Source organism: Cantharellus anzutake (genome assembly GCF_015039405.1).
Source record: "Cantharellus anzutake strain C23 chromosome Unknown EI90scaffold_2, whole genome shotgun sequence".
Taxonomy (NCBI): domain Eukaryota; kingdom Fungi; phylum Basidiomycota; class Agaricomycetes; order Cantharellales; family Hydnaceae; genus Cantharellus; species Cantharellus anzutake.
Genome location: NW_024066952.1, coordinates 1,743,761 through 1,770,094, shown reverse-complemented (window position 1 = coordinate 1,770,094; position 26,334 = coordinate 1,743,761). Strand labels below are relative to the sequence as shown.

At 48.8% G+C, this 26,334-nt stretch overlaps 12 protein-coding genes across 12 annotated transcripts; 6 read left to right on the top strand and 6 right to left on the bottom strand.

Moving 5' to 3' along the window:
- Window positions 1-774: 774 nt before the first annotated feature.
- Window positions 775-1,785, top strand: EI90DRAFT_2965024 (uncharacterized protein). The gene is made up of 2 exons (XM_039055510.1): window positions 775-805; window positions 864-1,785. Exon 2 carries the CDS (start codon window positions 883-885, stop codon window positions 1,735-1,737), a length of 855 nt encoding a protein of 284 aa, XP_038923583.1. The 5' UTR covers window positions 775-805; window positions 864-882; the 3' UTR covers window positions 1,738-1,785.
- Window positions 1,786-4,094: 2,309 nt separating this feature from the next.
- On the top strand, window positions 4,095-5,833 carry EI90DRAFT_3031455 (uncharacterized protein; the record flags this gene model as incomplete). The annotated part of the gene is made up of 3 exons (XM_039058322.1): window positions 4,095-4,301; window positions 4,360-5,475; window positions 5,543-5,833. The coding sequence occupies 3 exons, from the start codon at window positions 4,098-4,100 to the stop codon at window positions 5,576-5,578; spliced, it is 1,356 nt and encodes a 451-aa protein (XP_038923582.1). The 3' UTR covers window positions 5,579-5,833.
- Window positions 5,834-6,530: 697 nt separating this feature from the next.
- EI90DRAFT_3115622 (uncharacterized protein) lies at window positions 6,531-7,995 on the bottom strand (the record flags this gene model as incomplete). Its single annotated transcript, XM_039062809.1, has 5 exons — window positions 6,531-6,801; window positions 6,879-6,940; window positions 6,994-7,249; window positions 7,315-7,635; window positions 7,952-7,995. The coding sequence occupies 5 exons, from the start codon at window positions 7,993-7,995 to the stop codon at window positions 6,531-6,533; spliced, it is 954 nt and encodes a 317-aa protein (XP_038923581.1).
- A 426-nt stretch (window positions 7,996-8,421) lies between these two features.
- On the bottom strand, window positions 8,422-9,318 carry EI90DRAFT_3115621 (uncharacterized protein; the record flags this gene model as incomplete). Its single annotated transcript, XM_039062808.1, has 2 exons — window positions 8,422-8,992; window positions 9,053-9,318. 2 exons carry the CDS (start codon window positions 9,316-9,318, stop codon window positions 8,422-8,424), a joined length of 837 nt encoding a protein of 278 aa, XP_038923580.1.
- A 721-nt stretch (window positions 9,319-10,039) lies between these two features.
- Window positions 10,040-12,061, top strand: EI90DRAFT_832644 (uncharacterized protein). Its single transcript, XM_039068125.1, has 5 exons — window positions 10,040-10,362; window positions 10,417-10,549; window positions 10,606-10,946; window positions 11,042-11,349; window positions 11,406-12,061. The coding sequence occupies exons 1-5, from the start codon at window positions 10,268-10,270 to the stop codon at window positions 11,627-11,629; spliced, it is 1,101 nt and encodes a 366-aa protein (XP_038923579.1). The 5' UTR covers window positions 10,040-10,267; the 3' UTR covers window positions 11,630-12,061.
- Window positions 11,485-12,422, top strand: EI90DRAFT_3031452 (uncharacterized protein). Its single transcript, XM_039058321.1, has one exon. The coding sequence runs from the start codon at window positions 11,611-11,613 to the stop codon at window positions 12,136-12,138; it is 528 nt and encodes a 175-aa protein (XP_038923578.1). The 5' UTR covers window positions 11,485-11,610; the 3' UTR covers window positions 12,139-12,422.
- A 571-nt stretch (window positions 12,423-12,993) lies between these two features.
- EI90DRAFT_3031450 (uncharacterized protein) lies at window positions 12,994-14,629 on the bottom strand. Its single transcript, XM_039058320.1, has 4 exons — window positions 14,497-14,629; window positions 14,314-14,446; window positions 13,968-14,266; window positions 12,994-13,908 (listed from the first exon to the last, which is right to left on the bottom strand). Exons 1-4 carry the CDS (start codon window positions 14,616-14,618, stop codon window positions 13,344-13,346), a joined length of 1,119 nt encoding a protein of 372 aa, XP_038923577.1. The 5' UTR covers window positions 14,619-14,629; the 3' UTR covers window positions 12,994-13,343.
- A 1,984-nt stretch (window positions 14,630-16,613) lies between these two features.
- EI90DRAFT_3031446 (uncharacterized protein) lies at window positions 16,614-18,236 on the bottom strand (the record flags this gene model as incomplete). Its single annotated transcript, XM_039058319.1, has 6 exons — window positions 16,614-16,637; window positions 16,836-16,885; window positions 16,928-17,526; window positions 17,586-17,884; window positions 17,932-18,064; window positions 18,115-18,236. The coding sequence occupies 4 exons, from the start codon at window positions 18,234-18,236 to the stop codon at window positions 16,962-16,964; spliced, it is 1,119 nt and encodes a 372-aa protein (XP_038923576.1). The 3' UTR covers window positions 16,614-16,637; window positions 16,836-16,885; window positions 16,928-16,961.
- A 322-nt stretch (window positions 18,237-18,558) lies between these two features.
- On the top strand, window positions 18,559-20,187 carry EI90DRAFT_3031443 (uncharacterized protein). The gene is made up of 2 exons (XM_039058318.1): window positions 18,559-19,036; window positions 19,096-20,187. Exons 1-2 carry the CDS (start codon window positions 18,729-18,731, stop codon window positions 19,985-19,987), a joined length of 1,200 nt encoding a protein of 399 aa, XP_038923575.1. The 5' UTR covers window positions 18,559-18,728; the 3' UTR covers window positions 19,988-20,187.
- Window positions 20,188-20,319: 132 nt separating this feature from the next.
- On the bottom strand, window positions 20,320-21,802 carry EI90DRAFT_832167 (uncharacterized protein). Its single transcript, XM_039068124.1, has one exon. It carries the CDS (start codon window positions 21,499-21,501, stop codon window positions 20,572-20,574), a length of 930 nt encoding a protein of 309 aa, XP_038923574.1. The 5' UTR covers window positions 21,502-21,802; the 3' UTR covers window positions 20,320-20,571.
- An 870-nt stretch (window positions 21,803-22,672) lies between these two features.
- On the bottom strand, window positions 22,673-23,913 carry EI90DRAFT_3115615 (uncharacterized protein; the record flags this gene model as incomplete). The annotated part of the gene is made up of 4 exons (XM_039062807.1): window positions 22,673-23,237; window positions 23,297-23,595; window positions 23,644-23,776; window positions 23,825-23,913. The coding sequence occupies 4 exons, from the start codon at window positions 23,911-23,913 to the stop codon at window positions 22,673-22,675; spliced, it is 1,086 nt and encodes a 361-aa protein (XP_038923573.1).
- Window positions 23,914-23,989: 76 nt separating this feature from the next.
- EI90DRAFT_3031436 (uncharacterized protein) lies at window positions 23,990-26,091 on the top strand. Its single transcript, XM_039058317.1, is given in 6 exon segments — window positions 23,990-24,122; window positions 24,173-24,293; window positions 24,346-24,725; window positions 24,785-25,896; window positions 25,907-26,046; window positions 26,057-26,091. 4 exon segments carry the CDS (start codon window positions 24,028-24,030, stop codon window positions 25,677-25,679), a joined length of 1,491 nt encoding a protein of 496 aa, XP_038923572.1. The 5' UTR covers window positions 23,990-24,027; the 3' UTR covers window positions 25,680-25,896; window positions 25,907-26,046; window positions 26,057-26,091.
- Window positions 26,092-26,334: the final 243 nt, after the last annotated feature.

The following is a 26,334-nucleotide window of genomic DNA, read 5'->3' as shown; positions in this document are numbered from 1 at the left end:
CGTTTCCCTGGCCTTTGAGCACTAATCAATTTGGGGCTCGCTAAGCGAAATTGGGGCTTACCCAGTGCGTTATTTCTGCGAACGTCAAGCGGAAATGGGCATCCGCACATGCCCAAGTATGCATGTTTTCAAGTTGTACAATGGGTTCCCACAAAAATTAATTGTATGTATATGTTTAATTATTTTTTTCCTGTTGGCTAGGGATGCACATTCGTGCCTGCATGTCAGAAAGCCACGCCTTGACATCTGACACATGCGCAGAACAGAGTGCCATGGGGCAGCAAAATGGGCGCAAACAATGAACCAAAGATCGTGCTTACGTCAGAATTCGAAGAGCGGATGTACGTACTCCACATGATACTCCACACGATGGCTGCTGTTATGCGTTCCCATATAGGGGGACAGCTGGATCGATGTAGATATATACACGATAGATAGAATATGTAGTCAGAAGCTAGCTGTGCAGATCGATTATACGTAGACACATATGTTATTTATCCTCATGCCAAGTTCCTCATTCTTGGAATCCCTTTGCCTTTCAGGTCGTGTTGCATCTAGGGTTCAATTATATACTCCCTTGGTCACTCGTTTGTATTTCGTTGGGGAGGTATCTGTTCTCTGTTCTTCAATCGGCGGATGATAAACCCATCGCACCAAGTGAAAGTCATTCACTTCATCACCAACAACCCAACTCACCTTCAGTAAGACAACTGGTAAGCGAGACCTCCCTGATTGCGCCCCCCAACCTCGCTGACCTTTGACACAGCAATAGTACTCAATCGATAACCATACCCAAATTCCTCTTGTAATGTACAACTGTTTCAATTTCCCCTCCACTCCACTGACCTGCGAATCCGCGACAGCGTACACTGCTCGACAACAATGTCAAAGAACCTCAGCGATGTGCTCGTGGCGGCGGCCTGGATAGGGGACGTCCACACTCTGGAGAAACTGATCAGCGAAGGCGCTCGGGTCGATGGAAAGAATAGCCGTGTCACTCCTCTGATAGCCGCGGTCATAGCGGGTCATGACAAAGCTGTCGGTTTGTTGCTGGAAAAGGGAGCTAACATCGAAGAACGCGACGAGGAAAGTCGTACCATTATCAAGCTAGCCCTTGACAATGGCCACGAAGCGCTTGCCCAAAAACTCGTCGACCACTGTCCCGGCCTTATTGTTACCGACCCCCGCCTACGCAAGGGAGAGGAATGGTTGCGTAAGCAATTCAAGTCGATGTCGGACAATGTCAAAGACACCGCCAGCAAGCCTGATCCGTCCTTGCTGGAGAGGGTCATCACGGGAGTTCAGAAAGGAGATCTGGGGCCAACCGACAATCGGAGTGTATCGGATGTGTACTGGGAGCACATTCTTCTGCGCTATATTGGGGACATCCCCTTGGACATCGAGCGGAACTACTCGGAGGATCTGACGCTGTCCCTCGTCGGGACGTTCGAACGAATTCTTAAAGGTCACGAGGGCATCAAGGAGTCTGCCAGGCTGTTAAACAGCGAACTGCCTACAACCGAGTATACCATCCTTGATACAGTGGTGCGACAAACAGGCAGCTGGGTGACGGAGCGTTGGGCCTATCATGATTCCAAGCACGGCCTCCGGGTCACTGATGGCATTGACACGTTCTTGATCGAGAATGGGAAGATCACTGTCAAGATGATAAACTATACCGTCGAGAAACGTGCGGACGCTCGCGAGGAGTTTAAGAAGGTTAGACGCGGGAATTGACAGTGGATACGAATGTGCAATTCAAGGATTTAGCATTCAATATGTAGCTGGATCGGTGTTGTATATTACTCAGTAGCGCTGGGGACATCACCTCGCGAAGCCTCAAATTGGCATACGACAAATGCAATATTCAAGGGCCTGGACATGAAAGGAACATAACACTTGGAGGGTGAGCTGATATATGATTGAAAGCTTACCTAAGCACTTATTATTATGTAATGTGACCACCTGCTCTCTATTTGGACGCTCAGGTCGAGCACAGTGCGGGCGTGGAAAGCCAGTCAGGCATCGAGGAGCCCCCGTCATCCGATTCGAATTCGAAAAAGGATTTCAGGATCTGGGGTCGTATGGAGACTCACATCGAATCGACTGAATCGCTCGACCTCGGCTTCGCTTGCCCAGTCATCAGTGGTCTTCCATACCGCCAGGTGACAAGTAATGAGACCTTCCAAGGAGACGTGTCACCCATGATAGACGCAGAGAGGATATTGTGAGTCTGTCTAATAGATTGCTTCAAGAACCTTGGTCATAGTATGTTCGACTACATTCTGGTTTTTGAGAACACACGAGACACCGTGGAAGTTTTGGTCATTTAAATGCTAGTATCGATTTGCCAATTCCTGTCCTTAGCCTAGTTGACTATTGTCGCCGAAGCCTTCCCCTAGTTTTAGGGTAGCTGAGATCTGCGATTCCCCCAACTGTATGCAACGTACCCCTTCCAAATTGTTGGATTGTATATCGAATATCTTTGTTTCTCGCAAAGGGACCCTCGCCAACTCCTGACGCAAGACTCTCCGGATTCAGTTCTTTATTTATTGGTGCAGATGCTGCTTCAACTTGCGACTCCTTCCTCAGTATTGCCAAAACAGTACCGCTTACAATCCGACACAACGGACCAATAATGTACCGAGAAGTAGCGCAATGACAGGAAGGTGCCACAGACTGCCTGGTTCTCTCTGATTGCAGCGCGTGCCGGCGCAATTCAAGCCACCACTTCTGAGTTCATGAAAATCGAAATGGGTGCCTGTACACACCTTAAGGGTTGAGGCACGGACACAGTGAGGTTAGCTGTGATATTCCAGGTGATGCAACGCAGAATTCTAATAATCCAAGCTCGCGACTTGGACCGGGAATCCCGGGTACTATCTGGCATGGAGAAACTGAGAGGGGCGCGGGCCATGTGTGCAACTCGTGCAAGTCAGGGAATCAAAGGATTAAACAGGCCAGTCGCTCAGCACATGTTTCCTATCAACGTGCCAGGGAAACCTGATGAGCCAAGTTTGGGCGAGCTCAGCTCGCCGGGGGAATATCTCAATTCACCATTTGGCACGAGAGTAGTAAGCAGCAATACACATAGACATAGGAGCATGGATCAAAGCAGGGTATGGGCCTAGCCACCACGCATGGTTATCATATTGGTCAGTGCCAGGGTAACACTAGGTGACAGCGCTTTCTTGGGGAACCTTACGTAATGAATTCAATTCCTTTGCAAGAATGTCAGAGGATTTTGCCTCATCTCAACTCAATATTCATGATAAGCCGCGACTCATTATTACGGCTTTCCCGGTGGAGGTCTTGGTTAACATTTTGAAGCATCTTTCTTTGAATGATCTCATGAGGTCCAAACAGGCGAGTTTTAGTCAGAAGCAGTTCGCTATTGCCCTTTCGTTCCCCCTCGCTCCTCACGTTTTATTCCTGTTTGTCATACATTTTTATGGTTCTAATATAAATGACGTTCGTAGGCAACTAAAGCCTTTATCTATGTCATCGAGGGGTCGTTGGTTCTCCAGTATAACATCGAGCGCGAAACTTACCTTCTCGCCGGTAGCACTGCCGCTTGCACGGGTGATGTATATGCAGAGCCTAATGCTGAATGTTGATCTGATGGAACCCCAGATCCAGATCATCTCTCTATTGCAGAGAAACTTACGAGTCTTCGTAGGCGGGAAGTTGGATGGGCTAATTTGAAATGGCGACCTCAAACGTATACCATTTTGGCCAATCCACGGCCCCACCGTTTCACTTCCAGGGACACAATATCATACAAGCTGCAACATGGATTCTTTGCGTATGGGTACCACACATCCAGCATGTTGAATGACCCTGATTGTTTATCGCTCCACCCCCTTCCGAGAGTCGCGGATCGTCTTTCGAATTCAAAGGGTCACGGATTATCATCCACACTGCTTGAATCAATTGATTCTGAGCGTCAGATGTACCTAGAAGGTGGAGATGGCGATGACGTTGAGATAGACTGGTCCCAAACGCCTATTCTCCACCGCCTCGGCTTCGAGTATCTGGACTTCAGTATCGATCCGGAACAGAATTTGGCCATTTACGTTTGCGACGACTTTGATAAGATGTTTGTCAGAATAAGGCAAATGTCTGATAATGGCTTTCACCCGATGGCCCAATATGAGACTCTCGATGCTTGCCCGGCAGCTGGTCCTTCGTACATTCTTGTCGAGATCTTTGGCGACTTTGTCGGCATCATGGTACGGGATCTTTTGGATGTGGGTCGGTATTTTTGGATTTGGAATTGGAAGACAGGGATATGTCAATGTGTAAGTGTCTTTCACTGGCTCTGCATATGAGGCATTGCCCTAAACCTTGGGAGTATAGGAACTCTCGGGTTCCGTAATGGAGTCGTTTCTTTTCTTGTCTCCGCGCCATTTCATAATTTTTCGACATGGGGGGGGCTCTGTCTCACTAGAGGTCTATTCATTTAGACCTTGTCATTACGACGGTCCCCCTGTTAAACTTTTCCTTCCATCTCAGCATGTCGCAACATTCCAATTACCCAATTTCTCACCCGGGGCGGCGTATGCACACATCATGCGGCTGCACTGCCGGCCCAGTCCTGTCTTTGAAGCTCCAGAATATGAGATTTTATCCAAGGGAGACCCGATGCCTACAAACAAACCTATTCCAAGCATGCCCTCCTTCTCATCAAGTTCAGTTCAAGATTCCTCCACAACCCCAATCAATCCGCCAAAATGGGGGGGTACATACGCTACCAACGGACCGTTTGTTCGTCCCCGGCAGGACGATTTCAGAGTCGCTGTCTTTTCACTTACTCTGAAATCCTTGGAAGGGGATGGGTCTTACAAGATGTTTATCGCCGTGTCTGATATTTATCGCATGACCAAACGTTTCGAGAGCAATTTTCATACCAGTGGAAAGATGCTGGATGACGATCTAGATGCTAACTCTTACGCCGACTGCGTGCTCCCTATCCGTGTTCCATGGGATGATTGGGGACCTCGTTCTGCGCGCCTGTTGGAGACTACGAATAGGACGACATTCTACTCTATTTTCATGAACCGATACATTTTTAGCACCCTCGAGCATGTACCGATGCCTGAAATGACTCGAGAGAATCCCTGCTTTACCCGCCTTCATATACTAGACTTCAATCCCTATTCAGCTCGTGCTGGGTCTATTGGCGTGAGGGATAACACCGATTCCGATGATAGGATTGAGCATGGCGCAGACGCGGAAAGACAGTCAAGCAACGAGGAGCCCGCTTCATCCGGTTCGATCAGGCCACCAAGGATATCAAAGGATTACGGGGTTTCAGGCCGTATGAAGATTCACCTCGAACCAACTGTATTCCCAAGCCCTGATGCTGTTGACAAGGTCGTCACTGGACTTCCATACCGCGAGGTGACGAGTGATGACACATTGCAAGGAGATCTGTTACCGATGATAGACGCAGAGAGGATATTGCTCCTTGAGGTGAGTCTATCTTATACATTCATCTGACGAGCCATGGTCATAGTATGATTATTTTCCGGTTTTCTAGGGAGGACAAAGCCCTGTGAAAGCCCTGGTCATTTAAACGCATGTCGCCCGTATGGATTGTCTAATATTATCCCAGTTTGCAAGGCCGCCACAGTGCTCTGGACCTTCATGTTGCTGAGCCCAGCTATATGTAGTGCACCATTTCGAATTATTAGATTATGTATCGAATACCTTGTTGCTGACTCTTGATGGTGCAAGGCTTCCCAGCCGAAGTTCTGTCATCTGGGGGCCGCTGAACCGGGTTGCCATATTTGGAATGCCAGATTTTTTACAACAAATGTCCTCAACCAGCCGAAGGCAGTTCAACTAGTCGTTCCAATATTATGCGCATGCCACCCCTATTTGCAACTCTACACAACTTCAAGTAACTCTGTCGTTATTCGACTCTGCTTCATCATCGGACGACGGACATCCGCAATGCACCCAGAAGCTAGGCTGACAACCTCCGCCAAGCCGCAGTGAAAAACTGTCTGACCATGACGTCATGCCGCATCGTGGTTCCCTCTTCAGCTGCCACACATGAAGTACTAAGGCGCACAAGAAGTAAGATCGCGACTTGATACTTTATCCGGCCTTGGTACACGACCGAGGTAGCCACGACTTACGCAGGAAAAGCGGCTGAATGTGTGTCAGCTTAAGGTTCAGATATGTCCTCCAGTTGAGTAGCTACAACTGCGAGTAGGCACCAAATTATGACATGCAGAGTACCTCGGAGGACCAGGTAGATGTACATTCCCCCGAATTTCCTTCCCCTTGGTCTCCATTGAGGTCATGCGCAGGTAGAGTCAGATGAACGATTCACCATCTGTCGTATCGATGGACAATCCATCGTTCTGGTCACTAGTACATGAACTCCTGGGCGTGAGCATCGGACAATCGTGGCACTAGTTTAAGGTATTGCAAACATACTCGCTAATCCTTCCTTTTTTGACGTTCGCCATGGCTCTCCAACCGCTAACTTTGCCATCCCATCCTTCAAGGAACCAATATCACCCTTGTCTTTCTTCTCTCTTCCCCTTTTCTGCTTTTCTCGCATGGTAGTCCTCTCGTATTTCGACAATGTCCTTGTGTTTGAGAATTTCGTCATACTCGGGGTGGAGACCTAAATTTTTCAGCCATGACTCCTCATCATTAACGTCTTCCCTCCAAACTCTAAAGGCTTCTCCTACGATCCCATGGAATGAGGCAGCCGATAGTTCCTCGAATAGTTCATCGTTATGTTTGAGGACCATATCCATCACAACTCGACGAACTTTGATCCTTGAGGGGACAATTGGTTACTGGTGACCATCTCGGATAGGAAAAACTCTCCAAGTTTGACTGCATTATACACCCACGAAGAGGATGAGGTATTGGGGGCCTTGGCAGCATGCGCTGACCACGATGGGAACATAACATTCTGGGACTAAATCCGTTCCCACTGGTTGAAGCCAACGAAATCAGTGACAGTACAGGTAGTGATGCGAGGAATGTTTGGTTGAGAGCCTGCGCAAAGTTGGGCTGGGTGGCAGATTTTTTGTCCGGCACCGACAGGTTAGATGATGTAGGTGTCGCTTGGACTACTGCATGAGTGGGGGCCTTGGTTTCGGGACGTTTAGCTTCCCCAATAAATATCCCAACTGGAGCCCCCATCGATTGGTTCCAAGGCACCGACGTGAGCAAGTCTGCCCAAGGGGTTGTACTCCCAAACCCAACGATAGGATGAACACTGACAGGTTAGTTCCTATCAACTTCAGTGCTATAGCGGTTGCATAGGAGTGTTGAGACACTTACGAATGGCAGAAGAAGGATGGCTTCGAATCGATATCAAAGAATCGCATTAAGATCGCATCAACGCTTCTCTCGGTATCCGTCTCGGTGGACACTGTTCCTCCGCGGTATGGAAGAAACATTCGAATGATAAACTCAAATGCAGATTTATTCTTCTGTATCATTCCAAGACTTTCTCGAAGAGATCTGGCTTGATGGTTTGCAGCTTTACCCTCCGGGGAGTTAAGGCACAGTACTGTCGCAACTATTTGCAACATCTCAAACCCATCTTCTAACTCGGCTAATTCTCCTAATGTAATCCACCCGCCAATTGATGGGGAGTACCTAACGATCGATATTTCACAGCGTCAGACGCAGTTGCGAGTAACCAACATATGACAGATACGTGCTCACATTCATGACAGCAGGTAGTTTTTTAACTGTCACTTCGACTGATGCCGCGAGGAAGTTCGCGAAGACTGCTATGTTCTGTTGTTGTGCGCCTGCGGTCTTCTTATTTGCCAAATATCCTTTATCGGCGTATGCACCTCAATTTGGAAATACTTGTAGACTTCGTGACAGGACCTCCCCCAGGCTTATGTTGCTGGCCCGACCATCAATCGACCACTAAAAATGAGCTGGAGTGGTGATCTTGACCTACCTGGCTGTCTTGAAGTCGGTGGACGCCGGCTTTTCGATAGGCATCGACCGATCGATAAAGCCAAGCTTACTTAGGTGATCCCACAGAAGTTTGTTACTTATTACTTTGGGGAAAGAGGGGAGTGTCCGGTTTGGTCCCTAGCGGAGAATGTTGATAATTCTTGATTTTTCTGTCTGTGGAGATCTTGAATATGGTCCAGCATGACCCTCGACATAGTGACTGATGCAAGTTAGGGAGACGCGAAGTGCAAAAGCGGAGAGAGAACAAGACTGAGAGCTACTCTGGGAAGGTAGAACCATCTGCCCATCGCCGAGGGCCCGCTAACAGCCGGTTCATTTCATACAGCAGTGGTCAGGTAGACTAATGTTCGCCATCCGCACAACAATAAAGAAGCGAGAGTCCTGTTTGCGACAATCGGTTATCAGTCAAAGTAAAGTCATCGTTTTTGATATATCGCATCGAGTGAATAACTAGTGCCAGTCGACGGAAGATCGCTTAGAAAAGATGGCCAAAATATGGTTTTCCCACTTAAATCTGGTCAGCGTACGCGCTAAATTTTGATGATGGACATGGATCCCAGATATCAAGTTGAGGAATTCTACAAGAAGGAAATGCGGCCGCACGCGAGCTAGCGTAAGATCGCCAAAGGGAATGGAATGACAGGAGGAGCAATATATCTTCCAGATCTTCGATTTCTCGTCGAAATATGGTGTGAACAGTTCGACCATTACTTCTTCGGTTAGGATAGCTACGCCAAAGACAAAGGCTTCCGGAAGTGGCTGATGCACCAAATTTCCATCAGTGTCAATATGACAGCTTGCCAATGCCATCAAAGTCAACACTGGCATGCTTGCCGCCATCAATGTCCTTCGGGCGATAATGTCTTCTTGCCGATAGAGTTGCTGCTGGCAATTTCCAGGCCCGCGTGAGGCGATGTCAACCGCGACGCCCACAGGGATCTGCGTATCACCAATATACGATAAAGAGCTGAAGTGCGAGATGGAGTCGACGGGGCTGAATCCAAGAGTGGTAAAGATTTCACTGTGAAAACAAATTCAAGATGGGGAGAGTATTCGGACGGGAACGGTACTTTTGGCGTACCCGAGATTTGTAAATTCATTGCGTCGATGCCAGCCACGGAATATGTGGTTAATCAACGCATCGTTGTTCGAGTCAAAAATCCACATGGTGCCCAGAATGCTTGGATCAAGACGAGGCCATCCAGGTCCGTTCGGATTGTTAAGCCCCTTACTGCCATCGCCACGAACTACTTCGAAGTTTTCGACTTTATGGTAGGACGTGGCAAAGGCAAGGTTCAAGTTGAGAGTCAAGAGACTTCTATAAGAGGTAGCACGTGGGAGACTCATTAGTTTCTCTTGCTCGAACCCTCGCCTTAGTGCCTGCAAAAGCCTGAAGTAGCCGTTCAAATAATTCTAAACTGTGCCTACATTAAACTCTGTGGGCAGACTTTCATACACCACACGCGAGCGGATTCGGGAAGCTAAACTAGCCCTAATCAGGTAGGGCCCGGAGATCGAGTTCCAGAAGAAAAGGTGCGTAAATTCGACGTATTCCACGACTGGGCGCTCACTGTGAATGTGTTAGAATGGTGGCGAGTCCGACAACAAGGTGGATTTGAGCGTACAGCCAATCACTCAAATTTCGGGCTTGCAATAAGGGATCGAGTCCTGCCCCTTTTATTTGAGGATGGGCAGCGTCCGTGCCTATCGCAGCCGGTTCTACACGCGGGTCCATTCCCGCTGAGGTGGTCACGATTGTACTGCCACGGGCATTACATAAGCTCTGTGTCGCTGACGTTACTGAATTAGGGTTGGAATTTTCCAGACTCCAGCTGCCCATTCATCAATGCACAACACTGCGTAAAGGTCGTTTATGTTTATGATTGATCCTGTTCACCTCGCCCCGAGATCCGCCAAATAATGCCCTAACATCGGGCGTGCCATAGCAACTTGCGCGCCCGCTGTCTTCCCCAACCTGTCTCGAGGCTCGATATTCTATACGAGCTCGGATGTCACAGAGACACTCTCATTTCACACCCAGATGCTACGGATGCTTTTCCATGACATCGGTTTGGTAGAGGCTGGGATCTTGCCTAATCGATTACTGTGTCTAGACATCAACGCATAATATCCTTCTACCACTCTCCGAGCCTTCCGTGCCCCCCGCGCGTGTGTGTTCGTTACTGCGACTTCCACGCGAGCGCAGCCCCGGCCCCGTCACAATACTTTCACGATATTTTTTGCGGATGATGAGAGTACGGCATATACCGATTTTCACACAACGAAACCATCCATTATGAATTCAACCCAGGAATGCGGCGAGCCTCTGACCATAGAACATGAAATCACCCTTCAGTGGTTTACCGAATCGATCGGTTTCAGACTCAAATCGTCAGTTCCCGATCCAGCTCGTCTTCCAGTATAATCCATACTTATTACTCGCAGTGATTTGATTCGTGTTGGCTTTCTGGAGGGTGCGAGCCCTTACGCCGACTCACTCTCTGGGGCCATGGAGTATCTCAGGAACCTTCGAAGCCAGTGGAACACCGGAAAATTGGGACTTCCCTCTAACTGGATGGTAAATGCGTGCTGAGATGTGGCTCATCCTCGCTCGTCTAAGAATGGCCATCCTAGTTCTCCAAAGCTCAGCTCGAACAGCCAATAATATCCCTCCTTGAGGAAGAAGGCCCTTTTGTGTCCCAATTAATGGTTGGCGCTACATTGGCACCCATTCAGCACATGCTATCACCACTCACACCTGAAGAAGTTGATTCGCGGTACGACTCGCCCGTAGATTTACAACCCGACTTTTTACTATCCACCGCCCGCGTGTTCTTTCAACCTCACTGGACAACAGACGAGAGACGTCGCCGAGTGATTGGTTACTTGAATCGCGATACGAGATACGCTTCGAGCCAGCTCCATTCATTGCTTATGCATAACGGGGGCGACGTATCCTTTGGTGATATGGTCATGTATGCATTGTCTGGTTCTCCGGGTTGTTGGGTTCTGAGGTCACACGTTTCCGGATACTGTCTGACATGTTTCGTGCTGAATCCCTTTCAAACAGACATCCTCAGTTGTGTTTCCCAGAAGAATTTCAGCCTTCTCAGCCGCCGGACCGTATCCATTTTTGCATTGTCAGGCATCTCATCACACCACTGATGGCTGACTCAAAGCGGGTTGATCAACATCTCCCCGTGTCTTTTTCCAACCCTGCTTTAATCACAGGTGCCTTCGAATCTGGCAGCGAGTCGGTGTCATCCGAAACTCTTGAAAATGTCTTTCATGTGGTCCGCGGTAGTCTGGCGAGCTTAATGTTGGCGTCGTTCGTGCGACAACTAACCTCACCCCGGGGGAGTGGATTCTGGTCGAAAGGTTCAAAAGATCGTTCATTGCCTGAGTTTTTGATGATATTTGGCCTTGTCTGGCAGTCGGGTTGTCTCACGCTCCTAGCATTCATTCCATTCTGGGACGAAGCCTCAGGAGAGTATCTCATAGCATCCTCAGAATTGGACACATTCCGCTTCGGGCAGTATCCACCAGAGGAGGATCAAACCGAAGAACTCATGACTGGCCCGAACTCTCCTTATCTCGAACGTGTCCGGCTGTTTCTTGCGTTGAAAACCATATCAAAGCATGCATTCCGACTGTGTGACATCTTTGATGCTCCGATGTCATGGCCACCCTTTGATGTTCGTGAAACAGAACAGAAGTGGCACCTTCTCTATCTTCCAGAGGATAGACGCACAGAGGCGCTGGATGATACCTCCCACTTCGATATCAGAGAAGCGGAGGCCTATGCTCAGGAGGAGGAGGCTGAAGAACTGGATGAGGACGGCATCTATGATCTCAGCAGTAACTCCGATACGGACGAAACTTCCATCTCCACAACCACTGATCCTAGCCTTGCTTACCCACCCGTTGACACTACCCCCATTGGAACCTGGCTGGACGCAGTGTGGACCAAAGAGTGACAGCCCTCGGAGGGGCCTCAATGACTTTGGCGGTCATCCTGGAACCTTATCTCAGTCCATTTTTTTCATACTCACCCCGCGCTTTCCTCGAATATCTGATCTTCATTATGTTCGAATCTACGAGCACCGCGAGGTGCTGCCTTTGAATCCCCCGCACTTTATTGCTCAAACCCTTAGCCCCTGTTCTTAGTATCTGCTAACTGCTGGCCCGCTCCTCGGAGCATCCCATCGAAGGAGAGGTTATCTGCATAAGTATGGAGTGGGGAAATAGATACCGCACAGCATGAGTCCCGCTTGTGACTATCAGTTGTCGGTTGAGGATTAATCCAACGCTATTGATAAATACATCGCAGCAGTCGTATGATTATTTAACTACATAACGCTGGAGATAGCTTAGAGAACACTCCCAACATGTCTTTGTCCCGTTCATGTCCGGTCAGTATAGTGCTGCATTTTGATGGTGTACATGGATCCCAAATATCAAGTTCAGAAATTTCTGGAGATCTTAAATAAGGTCTAGCATCAGTTCAGCTGTTGGAAAGTCACTATAGGCGCATCGGTTTGAATATATTCACTTCATTCGCCACTGTTCCCGTGTCGTGTTTACATTTCTTATTTAACCCGATTTGGCTAGGTGAAGAATTTACCTATGTTTTCTTCCCCCAGTACTCCATATCGGGGCTAAGGTAAGACTTTCCAACCAAGAGTACAAATCCATTTGATTCTTCAACAGCGAGCCTACTATGTAGTTATTGGGAGAGGAGGGGGGTTGCTAGGACTAAATTGGGAACCGATCCATCAGCCCCCATGAGATGCGCAAATACTTCCATACTCTTCTACTGTTCACTCAGCGCAGTTCGGTTCCTCAAAAGATTCTTGCGTGGCATATTCATCCCAGCTCAAAAAGACTCGGAGACTTCGCGATGCAACATCTCCAATACTCACGTTGCTACCTCGGTCATGGTCAACCACATGGAGCATAAATTTGTGCATACCTGGCTGTCTTGAAGCCAGTAGACATCGGTTTTTCAACAGGCTCTGATCGATCGATGAATCCAAGCTTCTTCAGATGGTCCCAAAGAAGACCTTTGGGAACGGGGGGAGTGTCCGGTTTGGATCTCTGATAGTGGGATATTGGTAGTTCTTGACCTTTCGGTGGAGATCTTGAAGGTAATCCTGCATGATATTTGGCATGGTGACGACTGCAAGATGTGAAAGTCACAGTGGACGTTGAGAGGAACTAGGGGGCAATTTGCTGCAGGTAGACTATTGTCCGCATAACAATAAACCGGAGAAACACAGATGCAACACAGCAAGAGTCCCATCAGTTGTCAGTCGAGGACCAAGTCAATTTTTGTGATATGTCGTGCCGAACGTGTCGCTGTGTGACTAGTACTAGTTGACAGAAGATGGCTTAGAAAACACTGCCAATACATGCTCATCCCACTCATGTCTGGCCAGTGTACGCGCCACATTTTGATGGTGTACATGGATCCCAGATATCAAGTTGAGGAATTTTACAAAAAGGAAATGTGGTCGCGCGCGGGCCAACGTCGGGTCGCCAAAGAAAATGGAATGACAAGAAGAGCAATATATCTTCCAGTTCTTCGACTTCTCGTCAAAGTACGGGGCAAGCAATTCGACCAATACTTCTTCGGTTAAGACAGCTATGCCAAACACGAAAGCCTCTGGAAACGGCTGACGCACCAAATTTCCACCGGCGTCAATATGACAACTTGCCATTGCCATCAGGGTTAAGACTGGTAGGCTTGCTTTTATCAGTTCCTGCCGAGCAATGACATCCGCCTGCTGATAAGGTTCCTGCTGGCAGATCTCTGGTCTACGTGATGCCATGTCAACCGCAACGCCCACAGGGATCTGCGTGCCGCCAATACAGAATATAGAACTGAAATGTGAGATCGAGTCGACGAGAGTGAACCTAGGAACCGAAAAATTTTCACTGCAAGGAAGAATTCAGGACGAGTGATTCCACAAGCCGAGATAATCCTTTGGCCATACCCAAAATCTGTGAAATCTTCACGCCGATGCCAGCCGCGGAAAATTTGGTTTATCAGCATATTGTTATTTGAGTCGAGCGTCCACATTGTCCCCAGGTTGCTTGCATCAAGTGAAGGCCAACCGGGGCCATTCGGATTGTTGAGCCCATTACTGCCATCACCACGAATTGTCTGGATCTTTTCGGCTTTATAGTAGGATGTTGCAAAGGCCAGGTTTAAGTTGAGAGCCAAGAGACTTCCGTAAGAGGCAGTACGTGGGAGGCTCCTGAGTTTCTCTTGCTCGAACCCTCTCCTTAGTGTCTGCAAAATATTGAGGGTCTGTTCAAGTGGTTCTAAATTGAGCCTACATTAAGTTCCGAGGGGAGATTCTCATACATCACAGGTGAGCGGATACGAGATGCTATACGAGCCCTGGGCCTGGAAAATGAGTCCCGGAACAAAATGTCGTTCAACTTGGTGTATTCAACGGGTGGGCATTCACTAAATGTGGTATCAGAATTGTCCCCACAGCGAGATGACTTGACACGCACAGCCAGTCAGTCATACTTCGCGCTCGCAATATGGAATCAAGTCCAGGGTCTGTCACCCCCTGGGAGTACGCGATGTCTGCGCTTGTCGTGCCTGATTCCGCCGAAAGCATAACTTGTTCCATCGTGTCTCGATTCGCACTGCCACAACATCCACGTGCCACAGAAAATCGAATCTACATGTATTTCACACTCATTACCTCTGAAGTGACTTGGTTCACACCGACGCAGACTCACTCTCCAGCCGCATAAAATATCTGAGGGACCTTCGAAATCAGTGGAACACTGGGAAGCTGGAACTACCCTCCGACTGGATGGTGAATACTTCCCAACATCGGATCCGCTCTTATGCCTCTGAAAACTCGTTAGTTCTCTGAAGCACAGCTCGAAGAGCTAATAGCGTCCCTTCTGAAGGTCCAAAAGCCATTTTTGTCCCAGTTAATGATTGGCGCCAATTCAGCACATGCTATCACCACTTACCACTTGATTCCCGATAGAATTCCCGATATGACTTGCCTATAGATTTGCGACCCGACTTTTTGCTGTCTACCGCTCGCGTATTTCGCGAATCTTACTGGACCGCCGACACGCGACGGTTCCAAATGCTCGGGTACTTAAAACGTGACACAAGATATGCTTCGAGCGCCAGCACTGCTATCTCCTCCTCCAGGGCAGGAGCTTCCCCTTGCTTTTGTCCTTGCCTTTGCCCTCCCTACTCTTCAGCCTCTCCTTTTCTAAAACGGTAGTCTTCTTGGATCATGGAAACGTCCTCATGTGTCAGGGCCTCGCCATACGCTGGATCAAGATGCAGCAAGTGCTCCGGCCATGATCCTTCATCAGTAATGTCTTGCCTCCAAACCTTAAACGCTTCTCTCACGACCCCATGGAATGAAGTAGCTGACAATTCCTCAAATAATCGGTTGTTGTGTTCTAGGATTTTGGCCATAACCTCAACGCCTCCGCACTCAACAAACATGTCTAATAGGGGAAATTCTCCAAGCCTAGCCGTATTATGCACCCGGCCGGGGGATGGGGCATCGGGGGCACCAACTGTTTGCCTCGTCCCATGGTGGGAGCATAATGTCTACTATGGTCAATGCTGCAGAAGAGCGCAATCCAAAGACAAAACCATGTCTGGGGAGAGGAGGGGGGTTGCTAGGACTGAATTGCGTTCCATTAATCGATAGAATAGGGAGCGATGCGGGGAACGTCTGACTCAGAGCTTGGGTGAAATCAGGCTTTGCAGCGGATTGCGTCTTTGGCACTGACAAGCTAGGCGATGCGGGTCTTGGGTCTTCGTATGGCCCTTTGTTTCCGGACGATTAGCTTCTCCAATAAAGATTCCGACTCGGATGCCCATCAGCTCGTTGAAGCCCACGGATATCAGCGAGGAGTTGTACTCCCGAACCTCATAATGGGGGGAGTAATAAGAGGCTGGTTTCTGATGATCAACATTCGGTGCTCAAGTGATAGCGTGGGCCTGCTAACACGTTTCCGAATGGCAGAAGAACGATGGATTCGAAGCGATATCAAAGAATGGTATTACGGTTGCATCAATGGTGTCCGTCTCGGTGGGCACCGCCCCTCTATGATGTGGGAGTAACAATCGAACAAAAATTATCTTGTTTTCCCTCAGCATCGTGACACACTCTTGGAAATTTGAGGCTCGATCCCCACGGTTTTGTCCTCCAGGGTGTGAAGGCACAGTGTGGCCGCAACCACTTCTAGCGTCTCAAACCCGTCGTTTAAGTCGGCCAATTCTCTCAATGTAATTTGCCTCGAAGTACCTGTGTTCAATATTTCATAGCGCAAGACGCACCCGCAAATAGGGAAGATATGACCGACACCTGCTCACATTAAGGGAATCGGGTAACTTTTCAACTACCGGCTCAAAGTGACTCGCAAACTTTTCCATGCCCTTCTGATGTTCGCTCCGGGCGTCGGGATCTGCAAGGGAGGATATCCGTCCCAACCCGAAAAGGCTCGGAGACTTCGTGGTGTGACATCCCCAACACTCACGCCGCTACCCCAATTATGATCATTCACCTAAATTGCGATGGAATGCGGATCTGTACATATCTGGCTGTTTTAAAGTAGGTTACTTATCACCTTTGGGAACGAGTGTCCGGTTTGGGTCCCTGATACTGATAGTTTCCTGATCTTTTTGTGGAGATCTTGATCTGGCACTGTAAAACGGGAGGATGTGAAAGGCACAGTCCGGGGGGAAAATTGGGAGGCGATTTGCTCCAGATGTGAACACGAAGTCATGCGCCGATTGACAAGGGCACGCCAACAGCCGGATCAACCCATGGAGCGTTCCATAAAATGTTGTTTCACCGTGTGCATAACAATAAACCAGGGAAACACAGTTGAAACGCGGCTAGAGTCTCATTTGTAACCGTCGGTTGGCTGTTGAGGACGAAGTTGATGTTCAATGTCGTGCCGAATGCGTCGCTGTGTGACTAGTACTAGTTGGCAGAAGATGGCTTAGAGAACACTGCCAATACATGCTCGTCCCACTCATGTCTGGCCAGTGTATGCACCACATTTTGATGGTGTACATGGATCCCAGATATTAAGTTGAGGAATCTTACAAAAAGGAAATGTGGTCGCGCGCGAGCCAACGTCGGGTCGCCAAGGACAATGGAATGACAAGAAGAGCAATATATCTTCCAGTTCTTCGACTTCTCGTCAAAGTACGGGGCAAGCAATTCGACCAATACTTCTTCGGTTAAGACAGCTATGCCAAACACGAAAGCCTCTGGAAACGGCTGACGCACCAAATTTCCACCGGCGTCAATATGACAACTTGCCATTGCCATCAGGGTCAAGACTGGTAGGCTTGCTTTTATCAGTTCCTGCCGAGCAATGACATCCGCCTGCTGATAAGGTTCCTGCTGGCAGATCTCTGGTCTACGTGATGCCATGTCAACCGCAACGCCCACAGGGATCTGCGTGCCGCCAATACAGAATATAGAGCTGAAGTGTGAGATCGAGTCGACGAGAGCGAATCCAGGAACCAAAAATTTTTTACTGCAAGGAAGAATTCAGGACGAGTGATTCCACAAGCCGAGATAATACTTTGGCCATACCCAAAATCTGTGAAATTTTCACGCCGATGCCAGCCGCGGAAAATTTGGTTTATCAGCATATTGTTATTTGAGTCGAGCGTCCACATTGTCCCCAGGTTGCTTGCATCAAGTGAAGGCCAACCGGGGCTGTTTGGATTATTGAGCCCATTACTGCCATCACCATGAATTATCTCGATCTTTTCGGCTTTATAGTAGGATGTTGCAAAGGCCAGGTTTAAGTTGAGAGCCAAGAGACTTCCGTAAGAGGCAGAACGTGGGAGACTCCTGAGTTCCTCTTGCTCGAACCCTCTCCTTAGTGTCTGAAAAATATTGAGGGTCTGCTCGAGCGGTTCTAAATTGAGCCTACGTTAAGTTCCGAGGGGAGATTGTCATAAACCACAGGTGAGCGGATACGAGACGCTATACGAGCCCTGGGACTGGAAAATGAGTCCCGGAACAAAATGTCGTTCAACTCGGTGTATTCAACGGGTGGGCATTCACTGAATGTGGTATCAGAATTGTCCCCACAGAGAGATGACTTGACACGCACAGCCAGTCAGTCATATTTCGCGCCCGCAATATAGAATCAAGTCCAGAGTCTGTCGCCACGTAGGAGTCCGCAGTGTCTACGCTCGTTGCGCCTGATTCCGTCCAAAGCATAACTTGTTCCATCACTGTTGAAGTGTCTCGATTCGCAAGTACTGCCACAATGGGCACCCACGTGCCACATTAGAACACAATTACAGTTTGCTTGTTCTTATGAACCCCCTTCAGGGATGCGGCCATCCTCTTCCGATAGGGCATCCGAACGCTCTCCGCTGGTTCGTGGAATCGTTTAACTTTCGTCTCAGTCCGTTAGTTGCCAATCCTGCTCACCTTTAAGCACAATCCATACTCATTGCTTCTGAAGTGACTTGGTTCACGCTGGCCTGGATGGTGCGGGTGTTTACGCAAACTCACTCTCCAGCCACGTAAAATATTTGAGGGACCTACGAAATCAGTGGAATACCGGAAAGCTGGGACTGCCCTCCGACTGGATGGTGAATACTTCCCAATACTAGATCCACTCTTATGCCTCTGAAAACACGTTAGTTCTCTGAAGCACAGCTCGAAGAGCCAATAGTGTCCCTTCTTAACGTCCAAAAGCCGTTTTTGTCCCAGTTAATGATTGGCGCTACATTGGCACCAATTCAGCACATGCTATTACCGCTCACCACTGAAGAAGTTGATTCCCGATACGACTCGCCTATGGATTTGCGACCCGACTTTTTGCTGTCTACCGCTCGCGTATTTCTCGAATCTTACTGGACCGCCGACACGCGACGGTTCCAAATGCTCGGGTACTTAAAACGTGACACAAGATACGCTTCGAGCCAGCTTCATTCATTGCTTATACACAACGGTGGCGGTGCATCCACTGATGACATGCTTATATATGCATTATCTGGTTCACCGAGCTCTTGGGTACTAAGGTCACACATTCCTAGACATTTTATCACATGCTCTGTGCTGAACTCTATTGTCCGAGCAGAAAGCCTCGATTGTGCTTCCCAGACGAATTTCAGCCTTCTCAGCCGATAGACCGTATCCGTTTTTGCATTGTCAGGCACCTCATCACACCGCTGATGGCTGAGTCTAAGAGGATTGATCAGTATCTCCCCGTATCCTTTTCCAACCCTGCTTTGATCACGGGTGCCTTTGATCCTAGCGATGAGTCAGTGTCGCCCGAAACTTTTGAAAATGTTTTTCATGTAGTTCGTGGTAGTCTGGCGTGCCTAATGTTGGCATTGTTCTGTCGACAACGAATTGGGGCTGGATTCTGGTCGACAGAAGATCGTAAATTGCCTGAATCTTTGATGGTATTCGGCCTCATCTGGCAGCCGAGTCGCCTTACACTTTTGGCATTCATTCCATTCTGGGACGAAGCTTCCGGGGAGTATCTCATAGCAGCTTCAGAAGTGGACACCTTCCTCTTTGGGGAGTATCCGCCAGAAGAGGATCAAACCGAAGAACTCATGACTGGCCCCAATTCACCTTATCTTGAACGCGTCCGACTGTTTCTTGCTCTGAAAGTTCTATCAAAACATTCATTTAGACTTTGTGACGTCTTTGACGCCTCGATGTCGTGGCCACCCTTCGACGTTTGTGAAATGGAGCACAAGTGGCACCTTCTCTATCTCCCCCAGGATGGGCGCACAGAGGCGCTGGATGATGTCTCACACATCGATGTTGAAGTGGCGGAGACTTATGATGAGGAGGAAGCTGGGGAATCTGATGAAGACGACATCTATGGGTGCAGTAGTGATTCTGATTCAGACAGAACCTCCGTCTCCACAACGACCTGCCCCAGCCTCACTTACCCACCCATTGACACCGACTGCATTGAAACCTGGCTCGATACAGTATTGACTGAAGAGGGATAGACTTCGTGGGCTTCAGAGGGGCCTGGGGGACTTAGGCAGGCATCCCGGTTTCTCGCCTCAGTATACAACAGTTCATTTTCCCGTAATTTCTTCTAGTGCCCTTTGGCACCTTGCCTTCATTATGTTTTAATCGTAGGCACAGTAAAACAGGGCTGCAAATCCAACACCTTGTGGCCTCTGATCGGTTTGAAAGTGAGCCACCTGATGAACCAGCGATTCAGCATTGCTTTTATGTACGTTCACTCAGTCCCCCATATCGGGGCCAAGGTTTTCCTTTCCAGCCAAGAGTAAAAATTCATTTATTCTGAAACAGCGGGCATACTGAGTAACTTCAATATTTCAATCCAGTTCTCTATATCGAGGCTTAGTGCGCGCACCAGCGCATCTTTGTTGGGCCGCGGCAGTGGGATTACGTGGAGTATCGTGCATGGCAAGGAGTCAATCATGGAAGTGTTTTTGAGTGGTCTTTCCATGCTCTCGAATAGACCCCAGAGCTTCATTCACCCATATCTGGCGCACTGTTTTTTTGTGACGAGGGCTGTAAGTGACCGGGAATCTGTTGTTCTGGTAGCTAGGATGCAACTTTACTGGTGTTTAACACTTGGCTTTCCCACCGCCAGCGCTGCTATCTGCTCCTCCAGGGCACGAGCTTCCCCCTTGTCTTTGTCCTTGCCTTTGCCCTCCTTGCTCTTCTTTTCCTTCTTTTCCCTCTTCTCTCGCTCCTTTTCTTCATCTCTAAAACGGTAGTCTTCTTGGATCGTGGAAACGTCCTCACGTCTCAGGGCTTCTCCATATGCTGGATCAAGATGCAGCAAGTGCTCCAGCCATAATCCTTCATCAGTAATACCATGCCTCCAAACCTTAAACGCTTCTCCCACGATCCCATGGAATGAAGCAGCTGACAATTCTTCAAATAATCGGTTGTTGTGTTCTAGGATTTCGGCCATAACCTCCAGGAACCTCAACGCCTCCGCACTCAACTGGTCTCCAACAAACATGTCTAATAGGGAAAATTCTCCAAGCCTAGCCGTATTATACACCCAGCCGGAGGATGGGGCATCGGGGGCACCAACTGCTTGCTGGTCCCATGATGGGAACATAATGTCTACTATGATCATTGCTGCAGAATAGCGCAATCCAAAGACAAAACCATGTCTGGGGAGAGGAGGGGGGTTGCTAGGACTGAATTGCGTTCCATTAGTCGCAGCCAACGCAATAAGCGACAGAATAGGAAGCGACGCGAGGAACGTTTGGTTCAGAGCTTGGGTGAAATCAGGCTTTGCAGCGGATTGCGTCTTTGGCACTGACAAGCTAGACGACGCGGGTGTTGGTTGGGGCTTTGTATGTGTGGGGCCCTCCGTCCCCGGACGTTTGGCTTCCCCAATAAAGATTCCGACTCGGATGTCCATCAGCTCGTTGAAGCCCACGGATGTCAGTAAGTCGGGGTGAGGAGTTGTACTCCCGAACCCCATGATAGGGGGAGTAATAAGAGGCTGGTTTCTAATGATCAACATTCAGTGCTCAGGTGATAGCGTGGGCCCACTAACACGCTTACGAGTGGCAGAAGAATGATGGATTCGAAGCAATATCAAAGAACGGCATTACGGTTGCACCAACGTTTCTCTCGGTGTCCATCTCGGTGGGCACCGCCCCTCTATGATGTGGGAGTAACAATCGAATGATGAATTCAAATATTATTTTGTTTCCCCTCAGCATCGTGACACATTCTTGGAAGTTCGAGGCTCGATGACCCACGGTTTTGTCCTTCAGGGTGTGAAGGCACAGTGCTGCCGCAACCACTTCTAGCATTTCAAACCCGTCGTTTAAGTCGGCCAATTCTCCCAACGTAATTTGCCTCCAATTGGAGGGAAGTACCTGTGATCAATATTCATAGCGTAAGACGCACCCGCAAATACGGAACATATGACCGACACTTGCTCACATTAAGGGAATCGGGCAACTTTGCAACCACCGGCTCAACTTCCCTGAAGAGACTCGCAAACATCTCCATACCCTTCTGATGTTCGCTCCGGGCGTCGGGGTCTGCAAGAGAACCTCTTGTAGCATATTCGTCCCAACTCGAAAAGGCTCGGAGACTTCGTGATGTGACATCCCCAACACTCACGCCGCTACCCCAATCATGATCAATCACCTAAAATTGCGATGGAATGCGAATCTGTGCATACCTAGCTGTTTTGAAGCCAGCAGACATCGGCTTTTCAATGGGTTTTGATCGATCGATGAAACCAAGCCCCCTCAGATGGTCCCAAAGAAGTAGGTTGCTGATCACCTTTGGGAACGAGGGGAGTGTCCGGTTTGGGTCTCTGATAGTAGGGTACTGATAGTTTTTGATCTTTCTGTGGAGATCTTGAAGGTGATCCGGCATGACATTTGGCATTGTAAAATGGGGAGATGCGAAAGACACAGTCTGGGGGGAAAATTGGGAGGCGATTCACTCCAGGTGAACACAGAGTCATGCGCCGATTGACAAGGACACGCTAACAGCCGGATCACCCCATGGAGCGTTCCATCAAACCAGGCACTGTTGTTTCACCGTGTGGATAACAATAAACCAGGGAAACACAGATGCAACACGACAAGAGTCTCATTTGTAACCGTCAGTTGTCTGTTGAGGACGAAGTCAATGTTTGATGTCGTGCCGAATGCGTCGCTTTGTGACTAGTACTAGTTGACAGGAGATGGCTTAGAGAACACTGCCAATACATGCTCATCCCACTCATGTCTGGCCAGTGTACGCACCACATTTTGATGGTGTACATGGATCCCAGATATCAAGTTGAGAAATTTTACAAAAAGGAAATGTGGTCGCGGGCGAGCCAACGTCACGTCGCCGAAGGGAATAGAATGACAAGAAGAGCAATATATCTTCCATTTCTTGGACCTCTCGTCAAAGTACGGGGTAAGCAGTTCGACCAATACTTCTTCGGTTAAGACAGCTATGCCGAACACGAAGGCCTCTGGAAACGGCTGTTGTGTCAAGTTTCCACCAGCGTCAATATGAGAACTCGCCATTGCCATCAGGGTTAAGACTGGCAGGCTTGCTTTTATCAGTTCCTGTCGGGCAATGACATCCGTCTTCTGATATGGTTTCTGTTGGCGGATCTCTGGTCTGCGTGATGCGATATCAACCGCAACACCTACAGGGATCTGCGTGTCGCCGATACAACATATGGAGCTGACGTGTGAGATCGAGTGGACGAGAGCGAATCCAGGAGCTGAAAACGTTTCACTGCAAGAGAGAATTCGAGATGGGAGACAGTTCAAGCCAGGGTAGTGTTTGCGGCGTACCCAAAATCCGTGAAATCTTCACGCCGATGCCAACCACGGAAAATTTGGTTTAACAGCACATTGTTATTTGAGTCGAACGTCCACATTGTCCCCAGGCTATTTGCATCAGGCGAAGGCCATCCAGGGCTATTCGGATTGTTGAGCCCTTCGCTTCCATCACCACGAATTGTCTCGATCTTTTCGGTTTTATGGTAGGATGTTGCAAAGGCAAGGTTCAGGTTGAGAGCCAAAAGACTCCCGTAAGAGACGGCACGTGGGAGACCCTCAAGGTTCTCTTGCTCGAACCCTCTCCTTAGTGTCTGTAAAATGTTGAGGGGTTTGCTTGAGTGGTTCTAAATTGAGCCTACATTGAGTTCCGGGGGGAGATTGTCATACACCACGGGTGAGCGAATGCGGGATGCTATACGAGCCCTAGGCCTGGAAAACGAGATCCGGAACAAAAGCTGGTTAAACTCGATGTAGTCAACAGGTGGGCGTTCACTAAATGTGGTGTCAGAATTGTCGACACAGTGTGATGATTTGACACACAGCCAGTCACTCATATTTCGTGCCCGCAATATCGAATCAAGTCCAGCGTCTGTCGCCTTCCGACAGCATGCAGTATCTGCGCTCGCCATACTTGGTTTCGCATCCAGCATAACCCCTTTCACGTTGAAGGCCTCAGTGCTGAAGCGCACTGCCACATGCGGCACCCACGTGCAAAGTAAAATCTCATTTGACTACTTGTTCTTATGAACCTGTTTCAGGGATGCGGCGAGCCTCCCCCAATAGGGCATCCAAACGCTCTCCGCTGGTTCATGGAATCGTTCAACTTTCGACTCAGTCCGTCAGTTGCCAATCCTGCCTGCCTTGAGGTCGTACTCATTGCTTCTAAAGTAACTTGGTTTGCACCGGCTGCGTGGACAGTGCGGATATTTGCGCAGGCCCACTCAAATATCTGAGGGACCTTCGAAATCAGTGGAACACTGGAAAATTGGAACTGCCCTCCAACTGGATGGTGAATACATTCCAAGACTAGATCCACGCTTATGCCACTGAAACCATGTTAGTTCTCCGAGACACAGCTCAAGGAGCCAATAGTCTCCCTTCTTAAGGTTCAAAAACCATTTTTGTCCCAGTTAATGATTGGCGCTACATTGGCGCCCGTGCAGCACATGATATCACCACTCACCACTGAAGAAGTTGATTCTCGGTATGACTCGCCTATGGATTTACGACCCGACTTTTTGCTGTCTACCGCCCGTGTATTTCTCGAATCTTACTGGTCCGTTGACAAGCGAGAGTTCCAAATAGCCGGATACTTAAAACGCGACACGAGATATGCTTCAAGCCAGCTTCATTCACTCCTCATCCACAACGGTGGCGGTGCGTCCGCCGAGGACATGCTTATATATGCACTATCTGGTCCGCCGAGCTCTTGGGTACTGAGGTCACACGTTCTTAAACATTTCATCACATGCTCCCTGCTGAATCCTGTCGTCCGAGCAGAAAGCCCCGATTGTGTTTCCCAGAAGAATTTCAGCCTTCTCAGTCGATGGACCGTGTCCGTTTTTGCATTGTTAGGCACCTTGTTACACCGCTCATGGCCGAGTCCAAGCGGGTTGATCAATCTCTCCCCGTATCCTTTTCCAACCCTGCATTGATTACCGGTGCCTTTGATCCCAGCGACGAGTCAGTGTCGCCCGAGACTCTTGAAAATGTCTTTCATGTAGTTCGCGGTAGTTTGGCGAGCTTAATGTTGGCACTGTTCTGCCGACAACGAATGGAGCTTGGATCCTGGCCGAAAGAATCAGAAGATCGTTCATTGCCCGAGTCTCTGATGGTATTTGGCGTCATCTGGCAGCCGAATCATCTTACACTTTTGGCATTCATTCCATTCTGGGACGAAGCTTCCGGGGAGTACCTAATAGCAGCTTCAGAAGTGGACACCTTCCTCTTTGGGGAGTATCCACCAGAGGAGGATCAAACCGAAGAACTCATGACTGGCCCCAATTCACCTTATCTTGAACGCGTCCGATTATTTCTTGCGCTGAAAGTCTTATCAAAACATTCATTTAGACTATGCGATATCTTCGATGCCTCGATGTTGTGGCCACCCTTTGACGTTTGTGAAATGGAACACACGTGGCACCTCCTTTATCTTCCCGAGGATGGGCGCACAGAGGCCCTGGATGATATCTCGTACATTGATGTCGAAGAGGCGGAGGCTTACGCTGAGGAGGCTGGAGAACTCGATGACGATGGTATCTATGGACGCAGCAGCGATTCTGATTCCGACGAAACTTCCGTCTCTACAATGACCAGCCCCAGCCTTACTTACCCACCTGTTGACGTTGTCCGCATTGAAACTTGGCTAGACGTCGTGTCGACTGAAGAGAGATAGACCTCCCGGTCCTCGGAGGGGCCTTGAGGACTTGAAGTGGTCACCTTGTTTCTTCATCTCAGGACGCAGCAGTTACTTTCTCCATACTTTTTATCTTCACCACTCGGATCCACAAAGACGTGAAGAGGCTAGACCTTATACCTTGTTGCAAAATTTTCCATGCTTTCCATTATTACTCCAGGCCCTTACGCCTTATCGCTGAACAAGGCGCTCTATGAATCAACGACAACTGGTTATTATTTCTTACGGCCTAGTTTATCAAGTTGACATCTTGGGGCTTATTCCATTGTGCCAGTCAATCTAACTTGCCATTGTGCCTGTCCTTTGACAATGTAACTCTTCTGCACGGCGTTCTCGCATATTCTACACGCCCGAAGCATGAAGAGAACAATGTCGAGTCTCAAAGATGCCAAGAGAATCACACAAAACTGGATTGTAAGGCACCGAAAGGAACAGGCTGATGTTATGTACGTGAATAACCTTGTCTGAAGCTCAATTCAACAGGAGCCCTTCCAGAAATCTGTCCGCCACTCGTTCATAAAGGCGGACGTAAATACTCACCTTATGATTGGATTGGGCTAATGCTATCTATTCCAGGACAGTTGCTCCAGGAGGGTCACCTCACGAGCGACACTCCGCCCAGGGCTAGCTTTGC

Bases quoted from the DNA above. Each gene is read 5' to 3' on its own strand.
- EI90DRAFT_2965024 (XM_039055510.1), top strand. From the start codon at position 883: ATGTCAAAGAACCTCAGCGATGTGCTCGTGGCGGCGGCCTGGATAGGG.
- EI90DRAFT_832644 (XM_039068125.1), top strand. From the start codon at position 10,268: ATGAATTCAACCCAGGAATGCGGCGAGCCTCTGACCATAGAACATGAA. The intron at 10,550-10,605 runs GTAAATGCGTGC...TGGCCATCCTAG, and splicing joins GACTTCCCTCTAACTGGATG to TTCTCCAAAGCTCAGCTCGA. The intron at 11,350-11,405 runs GTTCAAAAGATC...CTTGTCTGGCAG, and splicing joins GAGTGGATTCTGGTCGAAAG to TCGGGTTGTCTCACGCTCCT.
- EI90DRAFT_3031452 (XM_039058321.1), top strand. From the start codon at position 11,611: ATGCATTCCGACTGTGTGACATCTTTGATGCTCCGATGTCATGGCCAC.
- EI90DRAFT_3031450 (XM_039058320.1), bottom strand. From the start codon at position 14,618: ATGGAACAAGTTATGCTTTCGGCGGAATCAGGCACGACAAGCGCAGAC. The intron at 14,447-14,496 runs GTGCGTGTCAAG...TACCACATTTAG, and splicing joins CGAAGTATGACTGACTGGCT to TGAATGCCCACCCGTTGAAT. The intron at 13,909-13,967 runs GTATGGCCAAAG...TCTTCCTTGCAG, and splicing joins GAAGATTTCACAGATTTTGG to TGAAAATTTTTCGGTTCCTA.
- EI90DRAFT_3031443 (XM_039058318.1), top strand. From the start codon at position 18,729: ATGATTGGCGCTACATTGGCACCAATTCAGCACATGCTATTACCGCTC. The intron at 19,037-19,095 runs GTCACACATTCC...TTGTCCGAGCAG, and splicing joins CCGAGCTCTTGGGTACTAAG to AAAGCCTCGATTGTGCTTCC.
- EI90DRAFT_832167 (XM_039068124.1), bottom strand. From the start codon at position 21,501: ATGTTGATCATTAGAAACCAGCCTCTTATTACTCCCCCTATCATGGGG.
- EI90DRAFT_3031436 (XM_039058317.1), top strand. From the start codon at position 24,028: ATGAACCTGTTTCAGGGATGCGGCGAGCCTCCCCCAATAGGGCATCCA. The intron at 24,123-24,172 runs GTCAGTTGCCAA...TTGCTTCTAAAG, and splicing joins TTCAACTTTCGACTCAGTCC to TAACTTGGTTTGCACCGGCT. The intron at 24,726-24,784 runs GTCACACGTTCT...TCGTCCGAGCAG, and splicing joins CCGAGCTCTTGGGTACTGAG to AAAGCCCCGATTGTGTTTCC.